Raw genomic sequence first — 22,888 nt, 5'->3', positions numbered from 1 at the left:
TGAACAACTGTAAACGGGAGGATGAAAGAAAAAAATTAGGTTTTATGTCCCTTTAATGTGTTTCTAATGATTTGTTATACCGGCTGCAGAGTATAAAATGGTTTGGGAAACTGCTCCTGTTGGATTATGTTTTGTATATGAAATAGCTGTTTTTGCTAATTGGAAACACAAGGGGCCTATTTATCAAGCTCTGTATGGAGCTTGAAGGTCCGTGTTTCTGGCGGATGATCGGGTTGATTGACACCCTCTGCTAGCGGCCGATTGGCTGCGAATCTGCAGGGGGGCGGAGTTGCACCAGCAGTTCACAAGAGCTGCTGGTGCAATGCTGAATACGGAGAGCGTATTTCTCTCCGCATTCAGCGATGTCTGTCAGACATGATCCGCTGATCGGATCATGTCAGACAGAGGGTTGATAAATCGGCCCCAAACCGTATAAATCAGCTGATCTTTCATGCATGTTTCTCTATACACACATGCATCCTTATTGTATCTATTTACTTATTTATTTATTTATTTATATACTTGAAAATTAACATTTTATTTAATATCTTCCCGCACCCTGCTGATTCTTGTTTACATAGCTTTTCTTTCGAGAATACAAAAGTATTCATATTCGCAGAAAAGGCAGTAGTTTTAACAAAATCAGCTATATCAAATTACAAAATAAAGGTAAAAGAGCTACAATTTACTCCAGCAGGTAAAATGAATCATTGGGAAAACATTGGGCCAGATTACAAGGGATGCGCTAACTGCGCTCAAAGTAAACTTTTAACATGGGCGGGTTAGTGGGCGTATTGTACATTGAAAGTAAAAAGTTAACTCTAGAGCAAACCCTGATGCTTACTTCAGGACTTCAGATATCACAAACGCATTAAAGGTATATTAAACCTAAAAAAAAAAGGTTAATTTGAAATAGAAGATTAACTATGCCCCTTGACTGACGAGCAGTACGTTTATAAAATTATTATTACAGAATTCATTTTTATTAAAAACATTTATATTGTGTATGCACATTGTCCTCTTGCCAGAGGCTCAAATAAAAAATGAAATATATATATATATATATATATATATATATATATATATATATATATATATATATATATATATGTACATTTCTATTAAATTACATACCAAAGCTAATTCATATTGGAATTCATAAATATAATTATCAATTTTGATACATTGTATCTGACACAGCATTAGGTGTTTGTCCCTTTAAGAAACAGTAAGATAAATGTATGCACAGACACACCATCTGTATAAAAAGAACAAATTATATATTGATTGTATTCTATAAAATATACATGATAATGAATTCACTATAACACATCTGTATATATACTGTATATATATATATATATATATATATATATATATATATATATATATATATATATATATATATATATATATATATATATATATATATATATATATATATATATATATTGTATATACCTTATTATCAAGCCAACCATGAGTGAAACAGCTCTTCCAAAAATCAAATCCTACAGTGAAAACCAAGGCTGTTTTATGAGGAGCTGTTTAGATCACACGTGATTGGTGTGACTTGTAGTATGGACTAGATATGTAAACGTATCCATTGCTACCATTCAGGTGGCCATTGCAGCACTATATGTTTAATGTGCACATTAGCAATTCCTAGACCTACTTTGGTAAGCTGCTTCGTCATACTGCACATGCATGACGATGCTCACATTGCTATTATAAATATTCAAATGTATTGGCCGGGCAAATTCAGGAAAGAACATCTTCTTTTGTGGGATGGCTTAGTAAGGAATTTGGCAGTAAAAAAGGTGAGTTTTGATGCTGTATAATATATTTATCAGATTATGTACTTTTATTAGGTGTCCATTAGGTGTTTCGTAATCCTTTAACTTCTTCTCCCCATAGACTTCAATGGAGTGTTTTGTTAAAAAAAAAAAAAAAAAAAAAACCTGAACACTTATCACTCTCACGCTAACCCGACTGTGCTAAAATCAAAGGTAGTTATGCATATTTAACATTCCAAGGTTTTTACACAGAAGAATATGTTCTTTTTATTTTTAAACATTGTTTTCGATATATATCTGATTATATTTTGTAATATATATATATATGTACTTATATATCTATTTGAATATACGGTATACAGGTATAGAGATAGAGATATATACAGATATATATAAATAAACATTTTAAAATAAAAATAAAATTTTCTTCTAAGTGAAGAACATTGGAATGTTCAATATTTTTATTAAAAACAAAGTAAAACACCTTACAATATATAAAAAATGAATACAAATTATTTTTCATGTCTAAAGGTATTGGAGTGGAAAGGGCTCCAAACTGTGTGTGTCTGTGTATATATGTGTGTATATATGTATGTGTACTGTATATATATATTGGGTAAAGTCCTGGGTAAAATGGACTAAACTTGATGTATGATCATAAATCCCCTCAGAGAGCGGAGTCACTGCATCAAACATATAGAGCATGCACTGTAATTCCCCCATCTTCACTATCTTTTTTGCCTCCGCCTGGGGGGTTCACTTGGGGTGGATGACAGTTGCTTGGTGGGGCGCCTTCCTTGAACCCCTCATGCAGAGGCAAAAGAAAAAGTGTAGATGGGGGAATTACAGTACATCAAGCTTTACCCAAGTTGTGTTTGATGCAACTTTTTTTTGTGATTCTTACACTTTACACTAGGTCTTCATATGCACTAATCCATTTTTGCGCTTGAGTGCAGCCATTTACTTTAAACTTGTAATATGCATGCTAGTTAGCCTAGTTGCAATATTGGTTATAGCGTCTTGTGCTAAGAATAGCTCACCACTTGTAATGTATCCCATTAAAGGAGAGAACGTTTAACAGTACAATGTCCATTTAAATATATCACCTCCTCTCTTAAAGGGACATGTACATCGAAATTAAAGTTTCATGATTAAGAATAGAGTATAGAATTAAAAAAAAAAAAAAATTCTGTTACAAAAAGTTTTTCTTTCTATTCTACGTTAAAACTTAGCTGCTTTCCGTTGTAAGCTTTAGTAGCTCAGCCCTTTCATGAGCACTGTGGCAATAGTCTTTGCAACAATGTTTCAACCAAGAAATACATTTGGTTATAAAAGTAACTGGAAAGTTGTTTCTATTTTAATTTCACACTCTTGACTCTTGAAAGCATTGACTTATTTGTCCCTTTAACTTCTCTCTATATTGCTCTCATTTATAAATGTCTCCTCTAATAACTCATCACACTAGGTCTCTGCTATAATTACTCATTCCCTCTGAAGGGTTTTCTGTCTGATCCCAGCACAGTCCCTCTCCAGTCATAGATCATCTTTGACTTTCATAATAGCTCCCCTGTCTATTCTATAAACCATCTGAAGCAGCTCCAATCTCTACATCCTATGTCCTCTCTTTCCAATTCTTAAACAAATCCAGAACTAAACATTCACCTCTAGTCATGCACTTTCTCTCCATCACAATTATTTCGTTTCTTCTGTTTCTCACACAGTTCTCGTCCTCTTCAGTAATTAATCTCATCTCTCATCAGCCTCCCTCCTACCAGGCTTCCTCCGCCCGCCCCTCCTCCTCTCCCCTGCTCATCACACCTTATCTCTCCTTTTCTCTCTCTGCTGCTCTGTCCTTGGCGTCACAGTCCTCTGGTCTTCTCTTACCATTCGTGTTCCTCCTCCATCTCACACACCTCTCGCAAATCATCCTGTGGCTCTCTCCCGTCACAATTCCTTTTTTCTCGTCCCTTGGTTATTCCTCCCCTTTTCTCTCTGCCCTCCTTTAGCTTTGTAATGGTCCCCTCCTTCGCCTGCCATCCCTCCTTATTCTCTCCTCCCTGTCTCCTCACCTGGGTGTGAGCTAAACCTCCCTCATCCCGTTACCTCCTGCTAGAATATGTCATGGAGATAATAAGCTTATTTAGTGCTGCACTGAGCGGCGTAAAGAGCCGGCCAACACAAGGGAAGAGGCCGGAATCCTCCCAGTAGTCAGAGCATGGGGACCAGGGGAGGGACCAATACAATAAGCATCCCGAGCTCCTGAGCAGCATGGAGGCCAAGGATGGCCACAGCTCCCAGACCAACCACCTGATGGGGGATGGAAAGACCAGCATGGTCGGAGAGGAAAGGGTCCCACTGACAAGCGGCCAGAACTCAGCCTCAGGACCCATTCAGTATCCCACTGGCACCGTGTCCAGTCAAAAGCCTACTGGCACTGGATCCACTCAGCCTACTGGGCTCGGACAACCTCCACCTTCCGGATCCAGACAGTCACCTGTCCCAGTACCTATTCAGCCTCCACCCTCTGTAAGCTCTCGGACTCCTTCACCTGGACCAATGCGGCCTCCTCCTCCAGCACCTATTCAGCCTCCACCATCAGTACCCAGTCAGCCTCTACCACCTGGGTCAAGCCGGCCTGCTCTAGGGCCCATCCAGCAGCTTTCTTCTGTAACCTGTCCACCTCCACCACCTGGAATAATCAGGCCTCCTGCAACAGGACCGGTCCAACCTCCACAATTGGGATCCATCCACTCTTCCTCCCCTGGACCTATCCAGCCAATTCATACAGGACCAACTCAACTTCCACCACCAGGAACCAGCCATACTCCTGTCCCAGAACCTATTCATCCCCCTCCATCATTCCAGCCTCCTGTCTCAGGTCGCAGACATTCCCCAGTCCTTAAACCCATCCAATCGCCAAATCATGGATTTACTCAGCCTCCTTCCACGGGGCCCAGACAGTCACCTGTTCAAAAGCTCATCCAGCCTTCTTCTCCTGCATCCATTCAGACCCCTGGACCAGGACCCAGCCCTCTTCCTGCCTTAGAATCTAACCAGTCTGATATCTCTCTATTGGGTCAGCCTCCAGTTCCTGGATCCACACATCCCACTTCAGGACCTAAAACCCCTCCAGAACCCACTAAGCCTTCTGCCCCAGAGCCTAGCCAACCTACCATAGCGGAATTCAGCCAGATCCCAGCCTCTGAACCAAGTCAGCCTCCGGCCACTGAGACAAACCAGTATGCGTCTAACCAAGCACTTAGTTCTCTGCTTTCCAAGTCGGAAGCTCCGGAGCAGATGGGGTCGGATGAGGACCCTGGTGGGACCTTCATGCAGAGGCAGTTTGGTGCCCTCTTGCAACCGGCGGTTAACAAATTCTCGCTGCGGATGTTTGGGAGTCACAAGGCTGTAGAAATCGAGCAACAAAGGGTTAAATCAGCAGGTTCTTGGATTATCCACCCTTACAGCGACTTCAGGTCAGTTCCACTTTGTGGTGAAGTGCCAGTTGTACCATTGAGCAATGTCTGTGGGGACTGGGACTGTGTTGGATCAAAAATTCACTTCGTGTTTATTAAATGGGGACACAAATGTAAGGGATGTATGCGGTACGGTTATAAGAGAGCGAATGTCAGGGGGAAATAATGTGAGAGTGGACCGATATTGTTATGACAGGTACATGTGTTTGGAGGAAGGGTTGAGACCCCATGAATTTTTGAGTGGTAGAGATGACCGGGAGAAACAAGGAGACATATGGGGTAGTGAGGTCAGGTGTATATATTTATGTGTTTGTTTTGGGGTGGAAGCTATATAGGGGATCTGAGAACCAGGTGACCATTCAAATTGGGTGTGATGATTGAAGAGTTTAGGGTGTGCTATTTAGTTGCAAATGCATGTATAGTTACCTCATTGGAGGCTTGCCACAACCAGACCTTGTGTTTGATTAAACTAAAAATAAGAGGTTAAATAGAGGACATTGTGTGAATATGCTATTTTTACTTGTGGTTTTCATCAGAAGAGATGAATCAGCTCATCCCATGGGACACTACAGTTTCTTATAGGTGTTAGATAAGACTTAATCTGTCAGACAATACTTGGCCTATTCATATACTAGCATCAGTTGTCATTAATTGGTCCTTCCTAATCAGCAGAGCTACATTCTTTGGGATTTGGTGCCATATCCTTGATAAACTCTTTGCATAGGCCAAGACAGATAAATAAAATATATCTCATTATGGAAAGCCAGATTCCCACAGTCCACAAGGAAGCAAGATAACCTACAGTATGAATTGTTCGTAAATGCTTGGGCATGTGGTAAAGATAAAATGCTTTGCTTAGAGATAATGAACATGCTCAGGATATGACACACAATTCTCTTAATATTATTCACTGTCTTAACATAGCTATGCATTCAAAATATTTAAAACACAGTGTTCAGCATACAGGTGCATATTGCTCTGCATACCAGTACACACAAACTGACACATGTATCTACATAGTATAAATATAATGCTCTGCACATCATTTACACTGTTGTTCACAATGAACCATAATACTCTGTATCAATGTGCATTGTTTATGTTTAGAGACTGACAATGTGAATATATATGTACAGTTCGCTACATAATGGTGCTAATAAACAAAATACACAATTATATTCCATAGAAGTTCACAGTGCTGTACCTACTGACGCATAATACTCTTCCTACAGGTATACAACACTGAACTCTCCTGTACAGTACGCCCTCTGTGTAGCCACATTCAAATCATCATTCAAACTTACCTTGTTCTGGGCTGGTAAATAATGGGCATACATATTAAAAGTACTATATATTATGACTCTGCAGTTCTTACAAATTGTTCTACAGTATATGCACATTTATACTGGATGTGCGTTTGCTTACAGCTAAACATTGACCTGTAGAGTATAGGTATACAGCTAAATACAGATTTTTCTGCCACTAATATAGCTGCAGGTGTCCGCAGGCCTTGTTTTGCTGTTTCTGGTGTTATGACTCTAGTCCATGTGACATACACTCTGTATGTTAACTGAGGAGGGGTAACATCTGGATACTCATACACACCACTGGAAGATGATAATTAATTCTGTGTAAATTATACCAATACAGAAGGCATAAGCCTCGGAAATCTTCTCCACAAGCATAAAGAGATTAGTGTTTAAGTAGGCCAGGGAGGAATGGTGGCTCATTAGAGTGACCCTGTTGAGTAGATATGCTCAGATATAAAGAGTAAAAATGCAAGAATGGGGCATTTGCCTTCCCCCCTGTGCCATATGCCCATGACACACAACATACACACATCTTCACAATCTTGTATCTCTAAGATGTAGCGGGGAAAACCTGGTACCTCTTTGTTTTAAATTCCCATATACCCTGAAGTATCAATCATTTTCCATTGTCTTCCATTTGAGCACTATTATGCATTGCTGCTTTATAACAAACATAACATAATACATTCATAGGGCTGAATTCATGAGTAGGAATGAAGAAACCAATTTATAGGAAAAATGCAGATACATACAAAAATACTAAATATACCATATTAATACAGATTTATACAGGAGGAGAAGATCTATCTAGCTATCCATCTATCTATCCATCATCCATCCATCTATCTATCTATTTATCTATCTTTCTGTCTCTCTGTCTATTTTCTTGTCCATGATGTAGTTAACTGCTGCTGACATGTTTGCAGACTAGTATTGCAGCTGCTGTCCAGGGTGCTAAACCATCTGAATGACAAAGACTAGAGGATTGCTTTATACTCAGTAGTTAGGGGGAGAAATATGAAAGAGGCTGGACAGTTCTGTTCTATTCACAGAAGGAAGCAGAAACACGAAGGGAACATAAATTAATTTTAAAAGGAAGATATGTCAAATCACATGAAAATGGGATTATATGTTGTAGTTCTATGTTTATGGTGGGTCTATAGTCTATGGTTTTCCTACAAACAAGTTATTCTTGTACACACCTGTTTATACTCCATTTATGTATTAAAAAGGTCCCTGGTGCCTCAGATTTATAGCACACCAGATATAAGACAACAAGGAATAGATTGTACTGGTGTGAATGCACACCTAATGTGTCAAATGATAAATACATTCCTGTACATGGGTGAGTGAGAAATATGTTTTATGTTTTATATACAAAGAAGCAGGTGATTAGATATTATACTGAGAAGGAAAAAGAGTGCTATGGTGTATACACAGGAGGTGGGGAGTTATATGAACCTATATCCTCCCTTGAAAGGGTAGGTTGGGCCACAGGGTCATAGTTTGATTTAATTAGATTGCTACCAAAATTAATCTGTTTTCTTAGAGGAAGATAACTGATTATGAAGATTTAGGGTAAATATATTGTTTACCAATAAGATATACTTATTTACAAATAGGCTGAGGAAAATGTACCTAGGGATGGAAAGAAATGCTGTCCACACAGTAATGATATATGTTACATGACAAGAAGGTAAAAATATATTATGCACACAGGAGATTGGCCCATTTGCAAAAATATGTTTCACAAACAGAAATATAGGTGACTAAAACCTTTTGTGAAATCTATACTTGGTGCTCTGCAGCTCACTTTATATGTCAGAATGCAGAGACAGCCCCAGAGGTAGGCCAAATAGGTGACCTTTCCAAGAAGGACAACTTCATGGTTCACTGGTAACAGACATTTCAAAAAGGTCACGGCCATATTTGGATGAGTAGCCTGTCCACAAGTTGCCACAGTGAGAATTAGGTAAGTGCCACCACTATCTAGTGAAATATAAGCAAAGACAAAAAGAGATTAAAGGGATATAAAACACTCAGTTTCATTGTTGTAATAATAAAAAAAAAACTAAGTAGTGGCTTATACTTAATAGATTTATCATATGTATTATTTATCATTTCAAAAGGATTTTAACGGTTATGTCTTTTTTTTAACTTCATTTGTGCAGTTTCCATTACTTCCTGTCACAGCTCCACAAGGGGGCTGACGTCTCTACAGGAACACATATTTAGCTTGATTATATAAAACTTCTAGAGCAACATGAGCTGGGTTACAGATTAGTGAATGCTAGAGAAACAGGAAGTCAGTTTCTTTCCATGCTCAGAAGAGACTGAATGCAACTTTAGTTCTCAGCATGTCTGCTCCATTATCTAGCTGCAGGCAGTGGCTGCACTGAGAATTTCTAAGTGTCATTTTGCAAGAAAACAAGTAAGTTGTTTGCTGTTTTTTTAACAATCTGTTTATGTTTAATTTGATTTAACATATTTTTTTACTAGATTAGCACTGTTTCATATATCTTTAGGGGGCAAATTTTTGAACTGTGTACATTACTGATTGTAAGAAAAGGAACATAAGGTTTGGGTTGGTGGGAAATGGGGCAAATGACAGCTCCTGGCCATAAAAATGGGTCAACTAGATAGTTTCCAGGTAAGGTATATTTTTGTTTTGGTACTAGTCCAGAGAATATTTACCATTCTCTCTGGACTAGTATTTTTTTCCCTCTGACTTGTAAATAATAATGATATTTTTCCACTCCTGTATGTATTTGGTTGTGTGTTTGTGTGTATGTTTGAGAAGCATAAATACATAGGGCCAAGGGGAATATACATACACATATGCATGAATGAACATACACATATACTGTATGTGCGAATTTAAAGTTGTTTAGGACAATTAATGCTACAAACCACATTGAAGCAGAGATATGCACAAGTTTAAAGAGGGGAACTTTTATAGCCAATAATGTTTAGAAGAGATTATTTACATGTTACACAGTAACAACAGATGCTACATCTTGTTACTTTGTAGCAAAGAGAATAGACAGATAGAATAAAGAGTTACATTTTACTATTGTTTTACTATATTCTACTGAGAACAGAAAAATATGATGTAGTATTTCACCGAGAACAAACGGACAGCATTTTTTGTTACAGCATGAGGCTTTTATTGGTTCTACTACTAGTAGAATTATTCCTTAGCTTAGTTAGAATGCATACTTTGTTATACTATTTTACTGAGAACACAAAGCATAAACTGGGAAGAAAAGATAAGATTTATACTGCTACTTTTTTATTGCAAGGTGGTACATAGTATGAATTATACTTTGTTATTGTTTAAAAAATAAATAATCCCTTTTGTTACAAATTCCCCAGTTTTGCATTACCAACACTGTTATATTATAATACAATTTTTTCCTCTGTGATTATCTGGTATCTAAGCCTCTGCAGACTATCCCCTTATATCAGTTCTTTTGACAGACTTGCAGACTCATAAATAACTCCACGGGAATGAGCACAATGTTATCTGTATGGCCCATAATAAATAGCACTGTCTAGCTGTGAAAAACTGTCAAAATACACTGAGATAAGAAGCGGCCTTGTAGGACTTAGCACTTGAGCCTACCTAGGTTTAGCTTTCAACAAAGGATACAAAGAGAACAAAGCAAGTTTGATTATAAAAGTAAATTGGAAAATTCTTTAAAATTGCATTCCTTATAGAAATCATGAAAATTTAATTTTGACTTGACTGTCCCTTTAATGTGAAAAACTGATACAAAAATATACCTTAGTACTATATGATCAAATAAAAGGAAATAATTGTATAAAAATATTTTAATCTATTTTACTTAGGGCACAAAATGTAGACACATTATTAATACTGACAGCATACATAAGGAATAATATGTTAATCTATATTGGACCAGATTACAAGCGGAAAGCAATTGATTAGGGGTTTATTCAGGGGTTGGCGCTTGTCAGGCTTACCGCTGGTATTATGAGTTGAAAGTAAATTCTATCGCTTGAGTGCAACAGCGATTTGCGCTAGAACGATTACTGCGACTTCAGAGCTCTGGTTAACTGTTTCGCAATACAAAAAAGTTGCACAAAGCACATGAAAAATACATTACAAAGTACAGTTACACTCATAATAACTATCTAATAAAAAAAAGTTTAAAAAAATATTGCACACAAAAGTTATAAGGTCTGAAAGATATGAGATCTCAGGTGTTATATACGTATATATATGTGTGTGTGTCTATATATGTGTACATCTGTATTTATGTGTGTATATATATATATTTACAGACATATACACATATAAAAACATAAATGCATATGTACACATATATAGACTTAGATATTAGTGCATTGGAACTCTTTGCAGTTAAAAGGATAGTAAATCCAAATATTTTCTTTCATGATTCAGATAGAGCATGCACTTTTAAGCAAGCTTTCATTCTTGCTTTTTCAAATAAAGATAGCAAGAGAACAAAGCAAAATTCATAATACTAGTAAATTAGAATGTTGCTTGCAATTGCATGCTCTGTATGAATCATGAAAGAAAAAAAATATGGGTTTACTATATTGCTGAAAATATGAAAAGAACATTTTCAGCAATATTCATATTTAAATGACCTTTAAAGGGACAGTTAAGTCATAAATAGACATTCATAATTCAGATAGAGCATACAATTTTAAACAACTTTCCAATTTACTTCTATTATTTAATTTGTTTCTTCTCTTGTTATCCTTTGCTGAAAGGCTTATCTAGGTAAGCTAAAAGAAATTCGGGACAAATATGACAAAGTACATCTCTTAACATCACATTTCTCCTGAACTTCTGAAGGAGTAATATATGTACTAAAATGCCCATGTAATTTGTTATATGCTGGTATGACAACAAGACAGATAAGAACGCAAATAATGGAACAGAGCAGAGTCATACGCAATGCCAAAAAAGTAATGGAAAAGGGCAAAATTATAACTAGTGAAGCAAGACACTTTTATAATAGACATAACAGCTATAATGACACTTTCAAATTTGCAGTAATCCAACACGCCACTCTATGTATAAGAGGAGGGAACATGAGCAAACACTAATAAAAATGGAATGCATTGTCAAACCTGTTGGAATAAATGATAACAGTGTCAAATCTTTTGGAATAAAGTATAACAATAATTATAATGTATATTTATAAATAACATCCTCTATTCTGTCGATAATATATGATAATACCATATATTTAAACCAGATATGTAGCACTTGGCACTATATATCGACTAATGATCATTTGTATGTATACAACTACATAATACAGAAAGAACATAATATCAATGGTCAATCAGAATAGCATAAAATACCAAGGTCGGCACATGAGGCACACTGACAAAATAAAAACTACATATTTATACAAAGTGCAATCATGAAGGCACAATATTCACACTATATCCTTTTTACTTTTTTTTCACAAATTGTATCTCTCCTGGAATTCTGCAGGACAAACATTCTTTTAACATTTTCATTATGCACCACCTATCCACATCATGTTTTTTTGCACGTTTTTCATCTGATTATGATTTATCCTTGAAAAACTTTTTTTAGCATATCAGCACCAATGATAAGTTATTTTGGTTACATAGCGCACCTTAATATAAAAATATATATAAAAATGATGTCTATTATGTACATATTTACACTTGACCCTTTATCCATCACCCTATGGCAAGATATACAGCACACTTACAGCAAGTCCCTCCCCCTTTATACAAATAATATTTTCTTATTCATCACCCCATGGTATGAAATACTGCACACGCATTGCACTGTCACCCCCCTTTTATAGAAAAATATAAAAAATTAAAAAAATATAAAAAATAATTTCATAGTATTCAATAATATCACAAAAGCACTCTTTTGAATCATACATAAGCCATTTAACTCCTTATTAGGATCTGACTATATCAATATTATCATCAGTTAAACATGAGATCAAACAGCAGATATATATTAGCCAATGTATAATTGTGAATATATTATCTTTAATATTCAGACAGAATTATTATCCATACACACTAATACATAAGTGGACCTATTGGCGTTAAAATCAGATGTACTGACATGAAACACCCAAACTCAAGGTGTCAATATAGCCGCACACTTTTGCCAACACTAAGGGGGCGATTTATTAATGTGCAGACGGACATGATCCGCTGTAGCGATCATGTCCGCCGCACATCGATAAATGCAGACAGCATATTCTGTCGGCATTTATCATTGCACAAGCATTTCACTAGAACCAATCGTATGCGATAAATGTTGCCCTGATGCAGAAGGGCAAGATTTATCAATGTTCACAAGATTCACAAGTTGTGAACCTGTCCGCACTGGATCACAAATTATAGAGCGGATATGTTCCCCATATTTATTACCCTCACCCATTGCGTGAGAGTAAGGCTTGTCAATTAGCCCGGTTGAATGAATCTGTGTGATTTTCATCTGCCAACTTCAGTTTGGTGGAGAGAGATTATGAAGCAGCGGTTTAAACCGCTGCTTAATAAATATCAGTTGCAGGCTCGAATGAGTGAGTCTTCAAGCGATCGGGGCATTCGCCTCATGATAAATCTTGCCCTATATCACAGATACTGCACTAAAAGAATGTTAAACAGTAAATATGTAATATTGAAGATTTAAGTTTAAAGCTTTAGTTTATAAAAAGTACTCTAGTTTCTATAAAGTAATTGGCACCACAGTGTTTAAACTTTTTTTCTCTTATCCATCTTTCTTGATGATGATGGCAGAGATAATACAAAGGTTTACACCAATATATCCTGCTAAATTGAATTGTATCATAGTGAAATTAGTAGGATAAGCAGTATGTCAAAATAAAGACACATTAATTAAATATTTTCTTCTATATGAATACAACAGATAAACATAATACAAATAACTTTTAGCATAAAAAAGGGTCAAGTAAAAGCTCTTTAAAGGGACATGAAACCCCCAAAAATTATTTCATGATTTAGGTAGAATATACAATTTTAAACAACTTTCAAATGTATTTCTATTATTAAATTTGCTTCATTCTCTTGGTATTATTTGTTAAAGGAGAATCAATGTTCTACTGGTTTTTAACTGAACACATGGGTGAGCCAATGTCAATTGGTATATATATATATATGCAGCCACCAATCAGTAGCTAGAACCTAGGTTCTTTGCTGCTCCTGAGCTTACCTGGATACACCTTTCAGCAATGGATAACAAGAGAAGGAAGCAAATTAAATAAAAGAAGTAAATTGGAAAGTTGTTTAAAATTGCATGCTCTTTCTAAATCATGACAGAAAAAAATGTGGGTTTTATGTCCCTTTAAGGAAAAACAGGAAGGGCATGATTATGTATAACTGGGCCATGGGACTCTACTGTTCACTGGCTGACAAGGACAACTCCTGTTCATGCTTTTTTATGAGGCGTTAGATCAGACAGCCTCAAACTTGGCCCTCCAGAGGTTTTGGAACTACATTTCCCATGATGCTCAGCCAGCATATCAGCTGGCTGAGCATCATGGAGAAATGTAGTTCCAAAAGCTCTGGAGGGCCAAGTTTGAGGATGTCTGAATTAGGTTATCAATGCATGTGTGTGTATATTTATATATAGTATGTTTGCATGTTGCTTTATTGTTTTTTAAAAAGATTTTGCTGTGGATGCAATTGATAATAGTGAACTTTATAACAAAAAACAGAACAATGTGTTTGACTATTTTTTAAACATTCAAAGCAAATGTGTCAGTATCTATAATATCTATAATTCCGAAAGCAATTTTTTTTAACATATGAAAGCTTTTAATGAGATGTAAAAGTCAAAATTGAACATTCATGATTCAGAGAATTCTGTTTTAAGATACTTTACAATTTACCTCCGTTACCAAATTTAACCTCTTGCTATCCTTTGTTGAAAAGCACAATTATATTGACTCGGGAGCAGCAAAGTGCTACTGAAAGCTAGGGATTGGTGGCTACACACATATGCCTATTTTCATTGGCTCACCAGATGTGTTTAGCTAAGTCTAAGTTTTGCATTGCTGCTCTGGAATTGAACTTAAAGGGAGAGTATACTGTAAAGTTGGTTTCCCCTAAATGTCTTTCCAACTACTTGTTATACTAGCTTCAAAGTATAAAATGTATTGGACATAACTCCTTCCAGTATATTTTTGTATATGAAATAGCTGCTTCTGTTAATTGAAAACTCAATGAAATTGGCTGAGTTTGCAGGGAAAGCAGACCAAATTAGCTTATTTATCTATAGTTACACACAATCCTTACCTTAATATACACAGTGAGACCAACACTTAGGGCCTAATTCTCTAAAGCTCTCTGGTCTTGCAAGATTCTATAAGATGTCTTGTCAGTATCACGAGACCCCTCAGGGATTGTTTCAAAGGCAATTTTAACCTTGAGAACTGTGTACCTCATTAGGAGGAGGTGGCTAATATGCTTAATATTGAGGAAAGACACCTTCTTCAGATTATAATGATCAGTAAAATAATCAGATGATTTCTCTCCATGCTGCTGAGTTTGCTTGTTTTTTATCATTATCTCTCCCTGGAAGTGTGTTTTTTTTCTAAGCCTTCTTGTTTACATACATTTTCTATAACCAGTAATGACATTTTCAGTATAGGTGCGGATACAACAGACAAAAGCAGCTATTTCAAATGATAAATTCAAGGTAAAGGAACTATCTTTAAAAATGTAATTAAAGGGACATAAAACCCAAAGTTTTTCTTTCATGATTCAGATAGAACATACAATTTTCAATAACATTCCAATTTACTTATTTTATTAAATTTTCTTTGTTTTCTTTTAATCCTTTGTTGAAAAGCAGGGCTGTAAGCATAGAAGTGTGCATGTGTCTGCAAAACTATATGGCAGCAGTTTTGCAGCAATGTTATACATTAGGGGGGATATTTATCAAAGGTCTGGCGGACCTGATCTGACAGTGCGGATCAGGTCCGCCAGACCTCGCTGAATGCGGAGAGCAATACGCTCTCCGTATTCAGCATTGCACCAGCAGCTCACAAGAGCTGCTGGTGCAACGCAGCCCCCTGCAGATTTGTGGCCTATCGGCCACCAGCAGGAGGTGTCAATTAACCCGATCGTACTCGATCGGGTTAAATTGTACTTGATCGGGTTAAATTGCAGCAATGTCTGTCCGCCTGCTCAGAGCAGGCTCGCCAGAAACACAGGCCCTCAAGCTCCATCTGGACTTGATCGTAGCGCTACTTCCTGTCATGTAGTGCTCCAGGCATGTGCACGCTACCTACCTAGGTATCTCTTCAACAAAGACAACATAAGAATGAAGCAAATTTGATAATAGAAGTAAATTGGATTTTTTTTTTAAATTGTATTGTCTATCTGAATAATGAAAGAAACATTTTGGGTTTCATGTCCCTTTAACTAAAACAGGTAAAACGGATCACTGGGAACATGTTAAATGAGAGACAGAAAACACAGTGCAATGTCCCTTTAAAGGGACAGTTCACCCAAAAACTTTCTCCCCTTTAAATTATTCCCAATGATCCTTTTTACCTGCTAAAGTGTATTAAATTGGTTGCAAGTAGCTCCTTTACTCATATTTCAGCATTTGAAATAGCTGATTTAGCTTGTGGTTTCCCAACCTATACTGAAAGTTTTGAAACTGGCGTATACGCTATTGACAAGCCTAAGTAAACACAGCCAGCAGAAGAGATTACACCCTCAGTGGGGGGCATGATAGTTAAGTAATAAAATGATACATTTCCATTATTCTCTCTATGTATTGAGCTTTGGTGTTCCAGACAAATATAAGATAAGGAAGCAAGTCTGTGTACATAAAAGTGATAACATAATGAGATCTGTTATTACCTGAAGCTCAACCCATTGTAATAGGCTGTGGTTTCAAAGCACAAAACCAGCTACTTCAGATACACAAATAAACCCGAAAATGCAATTTCTCAAATATTTTATACTCTGCAGTTGGTATAACAAGTCAATTAAAATACATTTATGGAAAAACAATTTTACAGTGTACTGTCCCTTTAACTATGTGTTTAACCCATTTGCAAACACATAATATATGCAAGTAACAGAGCAATAATAAAAGGCTTTACCGCACGTGTTTTGTACTTTTATGTTCCTTTATGTCAATACCATGTGTGTGTTGTAGATAAACATACAAGATGTATTGCCTATTCCTTGTTTGTATCACCTATATCAGTAGGGTTTCTCCTTTTGCAATATGTTACTGATAGGACTTTTTATTGCTGACATGAGTAGAAAATATAGTGTGTGTATATTATAAATATGGTAGAAAAAGAAAGAAAGCGCCTCCTGTTTTACGGTTTTCATTTAGCCTTTTTTGTGTATATATATATATTGTTTTCCAAACCAATTCACGATATCCCAGTACCATATGTTTTATTATTCACCATATTATGAACACATATATACGATTCCTTTTGTTTCCACATATTTTATATGTATTCACATAGGTCTGTGTGCCACTAAACACATTTGCACATACCACCAGTGCACAATTTCTTTTATATTTTGAGGCCAATTTCAACTTATCGGCCCTATTTTATATTTAAAGAGACAGTACTGTCTTATATCTTTTGCATTATTCACATCTTTTTCACATTCAATACACTCAGACCACCCAACACTGGGTATCCATAAACATCACTTGGTTCTCCTCATCAATTTTTTTGTTGTTGTTTTTTTTTTTTAACAAGGAATAATCACACAAAAAAAAATTCTTTGAATTTTTAATATTTTTATACCCGATTGGCGCACATTATTTCTATACATTCGGTATAGTATTTTTAATTGTATATTATAAATACTAATTAGATATTAAACAATTGATTCATTTTATATTACTGAGTGCAAAAACTGTATAATGTGCTGCAAATTGCTCAAATCAGATCGAAGGCATGATGTGTTATCCCTATGTATTAATGGAAAATAATACACATATGCTAAGTCACTTGAAACTGATGCAGTATAACTGTAAAAAGCTGACCGGAAAATATCACCTGAGCATCTCGATGTAAAAAAGGAAGATATTTTACCTCACAATTTCCTCAGCTCAGCAGAGTAAGTTCTGTGTAAAAAGTTATACTCAGCTGCTGCCCAGCTGCAGGTAAAAAAAAAATGAAGAAATGAACAGCAGCCAATCAGCATCAACAGTGCTGAGGTCATGAACTCTTTTACTGTGATCTCATGAGATTTCACTTAAGTTTCAAGAGATTTCATAGTAAACATTTTTAAACTGAATAGGGAAATAAGATGAGTGTGCACATAAGCTCGCTCCTTCCGCTGTGCCGGGACAGACATACTGATTTGCTGCTTAAAATCCTTTACAATGTGGTTTGAATACTTAGAACATTTTGAGGTAAAATATCTTTCTTTTTTACATAGATGTTCAGGTGATATTTTCTAGTCAGCTTTTTACAGCTATGCTGCATCACTTTCCAGTGTTTCAACATTTGGGTATAATGGCCCTCTAATGAGAGTAAAATGCACAGAACCGATTATTGTGTATTAATAAGAAGAGCATGTGTTACATTGATACTATATAATGGGTTAATTTTTATATCCATGGGACCAAATAGTGCAGAAATTCAGTTGCGATTTGTTGTTGAGAGCAGATAAGATGTCTTAATTACACATCTTGTATACAAGGAAAACATGTTACAGTCTATTACTGAGAGCAGATTAAAGGGATACATTGCTAATTTATTACTTAGTACGGAAGGAAGGGATACATTGTCACTCTATATTTAGGTAATTAGATAAAAGGCTTGCCTCTTAGCTCTATATTATTGAGATTGGATAGAAAGGATATCTTGTTACTTTGTTAGTGAGTTCAGATATAAAGGGTATCGTCTTGCAGAGGTCTGGATTCAATAAACCTCACTCAATCAGCCAGTTAGCAGCTCACACATCTTTCATCACTGAATACAAATAAGTAAATACATAAATAAATAACTAAATCAGTAAGTAAATAAAGTTTGTAAGTAATTGGTAGAGAGATCAAGTGATCTTACAGATAATTGAATATCTAAATTCTCATGTTCCTTCTTCTCTAGTTATAAGTGACTACAGCCTTTAGAAAAGTCTAAGGTGACATTAGCAGGCCGATAGGGGGACTTTTTAAATTGTCATCTGCCCAAAATGGTTTCTTGCAACTGGGGCATCAAAATATCCATCCTACTCCTATTATTATTTTTTTATTCGTTCTCTTGCTATCTTTATTTGAAAAGCAGGAATTTAAAGCTTAGGAGCCTGACCATTTTTGGTTCAGAACCCTGGATAGCGCTTACTTATTGGTGGCTACATTTAGAAACCAATCAGCAAGCGCTACCCAGGGTCTGAACCAAAAATGGTCCAGCTCCTAAGCTTTACATTCCTGCTTTTCAAATAAAGATAACTAGAATGATGAAAATTGATAATAGGAGTAAATTAGAAAGTTGCTTAAAATTGTGTGCTCTATCTGAATCATGCAAGAAAAAAAATGTGGGTTTAGTATTCCTTTAAATATGAATTAAACATCAAAATACAATGATAAATCGTATGTATAAAAAAACTCTACAATATACTTTCATTATTTATTTTGTCCTCTTTTCCTGTAATTTCATTCTGAAATTGTGAGCTTTTCAGTTCATGTTAGAAATGGAAGTGCAGACCAGTTATATTCCACACAGCCATTGGCTGCACACTCTAGTGTCCTTTTTATAACTGTCCCTAATTGGCCACTACAGAGAAAGTAACCTAAGTTACAACATGGCAGCTCCCATTGCTTTACAGACACTAAAAGTTTACACTTAGTTTGTCAATATTTATACAACTAATGATACTAAAAAAATACATCTACATGTTATTCTCAGACTAATCTTTCCTTGAATGCATCGTTCTATCTATCATTTATTTAGTGTCTAATGTCCCTTTAAACATTTTTCAAATTACTCCACTCTAGTGTAAACTGGTCAGATCATTTCCACTGTTAACAACCCCCCCCCAAACAGTGGTTTTGCAATCCACCTGAAAACGTTTCCCCCCCCCCAGCATTTTTCTAAAATATCTTTCATGACCTTTTATCTTTTGAAAACCAAAAGATATCCTGACTTTTTTTTTATATATTAATTTTTATTAGATTTTACAACATTACAACAACAATAAAGGCAGAGTTCAAGTGAGATGTAATACAATCACATGATTGATATGCACATTGATACAAAATAAAAAAAATTTTCGGGATGCCCCTGGTTTCAAGTCTCTACACATTGTTGCTAAGGACCTGGGGGCCTCAGAGTATCCAAGTCCAAGTGTATTCAGTTTATACTTTCCCAGGTTTTCAAAATGGGAGGGCATCCGTAGTTCAATTCTCAGCAGTTCAGTGCCATGAATGTAATTTGAGATTATATATCTGTGGTATTTTGTCTCATGCTCTTTGTAATAAATAGAAATAGAATGAAAAGAGAGAAAAGAAAAGGAAAAGAAAGAAGGTGGATATAGCTTAATGATACTGTCATTTTATGCCCTCAAGAATCAGTAGTGGCGCCTTCAAGTAATGTTACATGTGCTATCTACTGAATTTGTATGATTCCCATATAAACATCAAGTCCAGGTAGAGTGATAATTGGTTTAGTTTTAAGTAGTGAAATCTTTCTAGCATAAGATTTTTTTCTACCAAGGCTATCCATTCTGATATGGTGGGAGTGATTGCTGACTTCCATTTTCTCGGTATTAGCTGGTTGGCTGCGTTGAGTAATATGTGGAACAGATGCTTTCTTATTTTACAGGTGATTTCAGCGGGGTGGCTCAACATTATAAGCTCTGGACTAGGTAGAAGTTGGGTGTTTAAAATTTTGTTAATATGTGTGAAAATAGACATCCAGTAAGTTTTAATATTATCACAATCCCACCAAATATGAGAGAGATGACCGTCTTGAGAGCACCCTCTCCAGCAGGATCCTGAGGAGTGTTTATATATGTATTTAATTCTGGCGAGTAAAAGGTACCACCTCATCATTAGTTTAATATTTGTTTCCTTAGCTTGGGCCGAGTGTCCTGAGTGCATAAGATTGGAGAATCTATTTTTCCAGGACCCTGCAGAAGAATGAATATGTAGCTCATTATCCCATTTTTTGGTATAAGAAGGAATATCTGGGTAGTGATGTTGTACAGCTAGTTTGTATATTTTGGAAATTACTCCCTTCACTGTCACTTGGGAAGTACATATTTGCTCATATGATGTAAGTGGGCAGGTCAGCTCTCTTCTAAACCTATGTGACATTATGTAATGTCTCATTTGGTGTACACGGAACCAAGATGTTAGGAATGGGTGTCCTAGTAAGTCCAATTGGGATTTGTCTTTGATGTTGCCCACCTCATCTAGTAGGAGATGGATAGGAAGGAGCTTCAGGGGGTCTACAGTAGAGCTATATTCCAGTGTGATACCTGGTTTGAACTCTGAGTTAAACAGTAATGTGGTAAGGGGTGAGTAACGGGATGATATTTTATTTGGTGTTTTGCAGATTTGTTTCCAATCAGACCAAGTCCCATTGGAAAGTGAGGATGATGAGATGGAGTGTTTGTTAAAAAAAAAGCTGGATTCCAGCAGACAGAGTGTAAATTACATGTCGTTGCTAGGTCAGATTCAATTTGCACCCAACTTTTCTGGGGAGATGTATCTAGTTTATACCATTCATGTATTCTTTGTAGGGATATGGCAAGTTTATAGGATCTGAGATGTGGAACACCCAGACCTCCTTCAGTAGGGGATTTAAAAAACGTGTTTTTATTTATCCGTGGGGGCCTGCGTTTCCAGATATAGTCGTTTATAATTCGTTGCATGGTTTCTAAATCTTTTTGTGTACCTGGTATTGGAACAATCTGGAGAATATATAGGATTTTTGGTAGAAGGGTCATTTTTGTAGCTTGTATTCTACCTAGCCAAGATATGTTTTTTGGGAGCCATTGGGATGTAAGGGTTTGGAGTTCTGTGATTAGACTACCATAGTTATATCTACATAGATCTGACATTTTTGGGGTAATGCAAATGCCAAGGTATTTCAGGAATTTAGATTGTTGTTTAAAGGGGCATGTTGATTTCAATATATTGAGGGTGTGAGTTGTTAAATTTAGGGGTAAATATTCTGATTTGGTCATGTTAACTAGGAAGTTGAAATTGTCCCAAATTGTGTTATTTCAGGGATCACTTGTTGTAGAGACATTATGGGGTCTGTAAGGGTCAAAAGGATATCGTCTGCAAAGACGGCCAATTTATGTGTTTGGTTAGCAAAAGTTATTCCTTGGATTTGGTTGTTTAAATGTATTTTGATAGCCAGAGGTTCAAGGGAAAGAACGAAAAGAAGCGGTGAGAGGGGACAGCCCTGTCTAGAGCCATTGCGAATCTCAAAGGGCTCTGAAAGGGTGCCATTAATCCTGATCTGTGCTGTGGGGTTATAGTATAATGCAAGAATTTTTTGGATAAAAGAATCTGGGATATGGAAATGTTGTAGGGTCGAAAGTAAGTATGTCCAGTCCAGTCAGTCAAAGGCTTTTTCAGCGTCTGTGGATAAAAAAACAGTCGGTGTCTTGGTCTGAGTAGCGTATTCCAGTAGGCTAAGAACTTTGACAGTGTTGTCTCTTGCTTCTCTATGAGGTATAAAACCCACTTGGTCCTGGTGTACAATGGATGGTAGAATTTGGTTGAGGCGGGAGGCCAATATCTTTGCATAAAGTTTGAGGTCTATGTTCAACAGAGATATTGGCCTAAAATTCGCCGGAGTGTTTGGGGGTTTGCCAGGTTTAGCTATAACCAAAATATTGGCCTGCATCATGGTGTCAGGGAAAGGTGACTCTTCTGCTATGGAATTAAAAAAGTTTGTTAAATGTGGGATTAGTAGCAGAGCAAAAGTTTTGTAATATAGGCCTGTAAATCCATCGGGTCCCGGGGCTTTGTTTTGTTTTAATTGTTTTATAGTTTCTAGGACTTCTGATGTCTGGATGGGATGGTCTAAGTGTTTACGTTGATCGTCGTTTAGTTTGGGAATGGGTAGATTATCTAAGTATTTATTACAACATAATATATGGTTTTGGGGGTCTCTTTGTGGGAAAAGGTTATATAATTTGTGATAGAATTTTTTGAATTCTCTGGCTATGGATTTGGTGTCTTCTAACTGTTTATTATCTGACGATTTAATGGTGTGGATATAGGTTTTTTGTTGTTGTTGTTTTAATGCCCTGGCTAGGAGTCTGCCAGATT

The 22,888-nt window shown here is 36.3% G+C and overlaps 1 protein-coding gene across 1 annotated transcript in view; it reads left to right on the top strand.

Annotated features, from left to right (window-relative positions):
• Positions 1–5,084: 5,084 nt before the first annotated feature.
• The window catches only part of HCN3 (hyperpolarization activated cyclic nucleotide gated potassium channel 3), a 101,429-nt gene continuing 83,625 nt past the window's right edge, over positions 5,085–22,888 (top strand). Inside the window, exon 1 of the mRNA XM_053695413.1 lies at positions 5,085–5,272. Within this exon, the coding sequence (XP_053551388.1) occupies positions 5,094–5,272 (179 nt within the window). The 5' untranslated portion in view covers positions 5,085–5,093. The remainder of the gene's footprint in view (positions 5,273–22,888) is intronic.

Source organism: Bombina bombina, chromosome 1 (genome assembly GCF_027579735.1).
Source record: "Bombina bombina isolate aBomBom1 chromosome 1, aBomBom1.pri, whole genome shotgun sequence".
Taxonomy (NCBI): Eukaryota; Metazoa; Chordata; class Amphibia; order Anura; family Bombinatoridae; genus Bombina; species Bombina bombina.
This window is presented reverse-complemented; position numbering and strand designations above follow the sequence as displayed.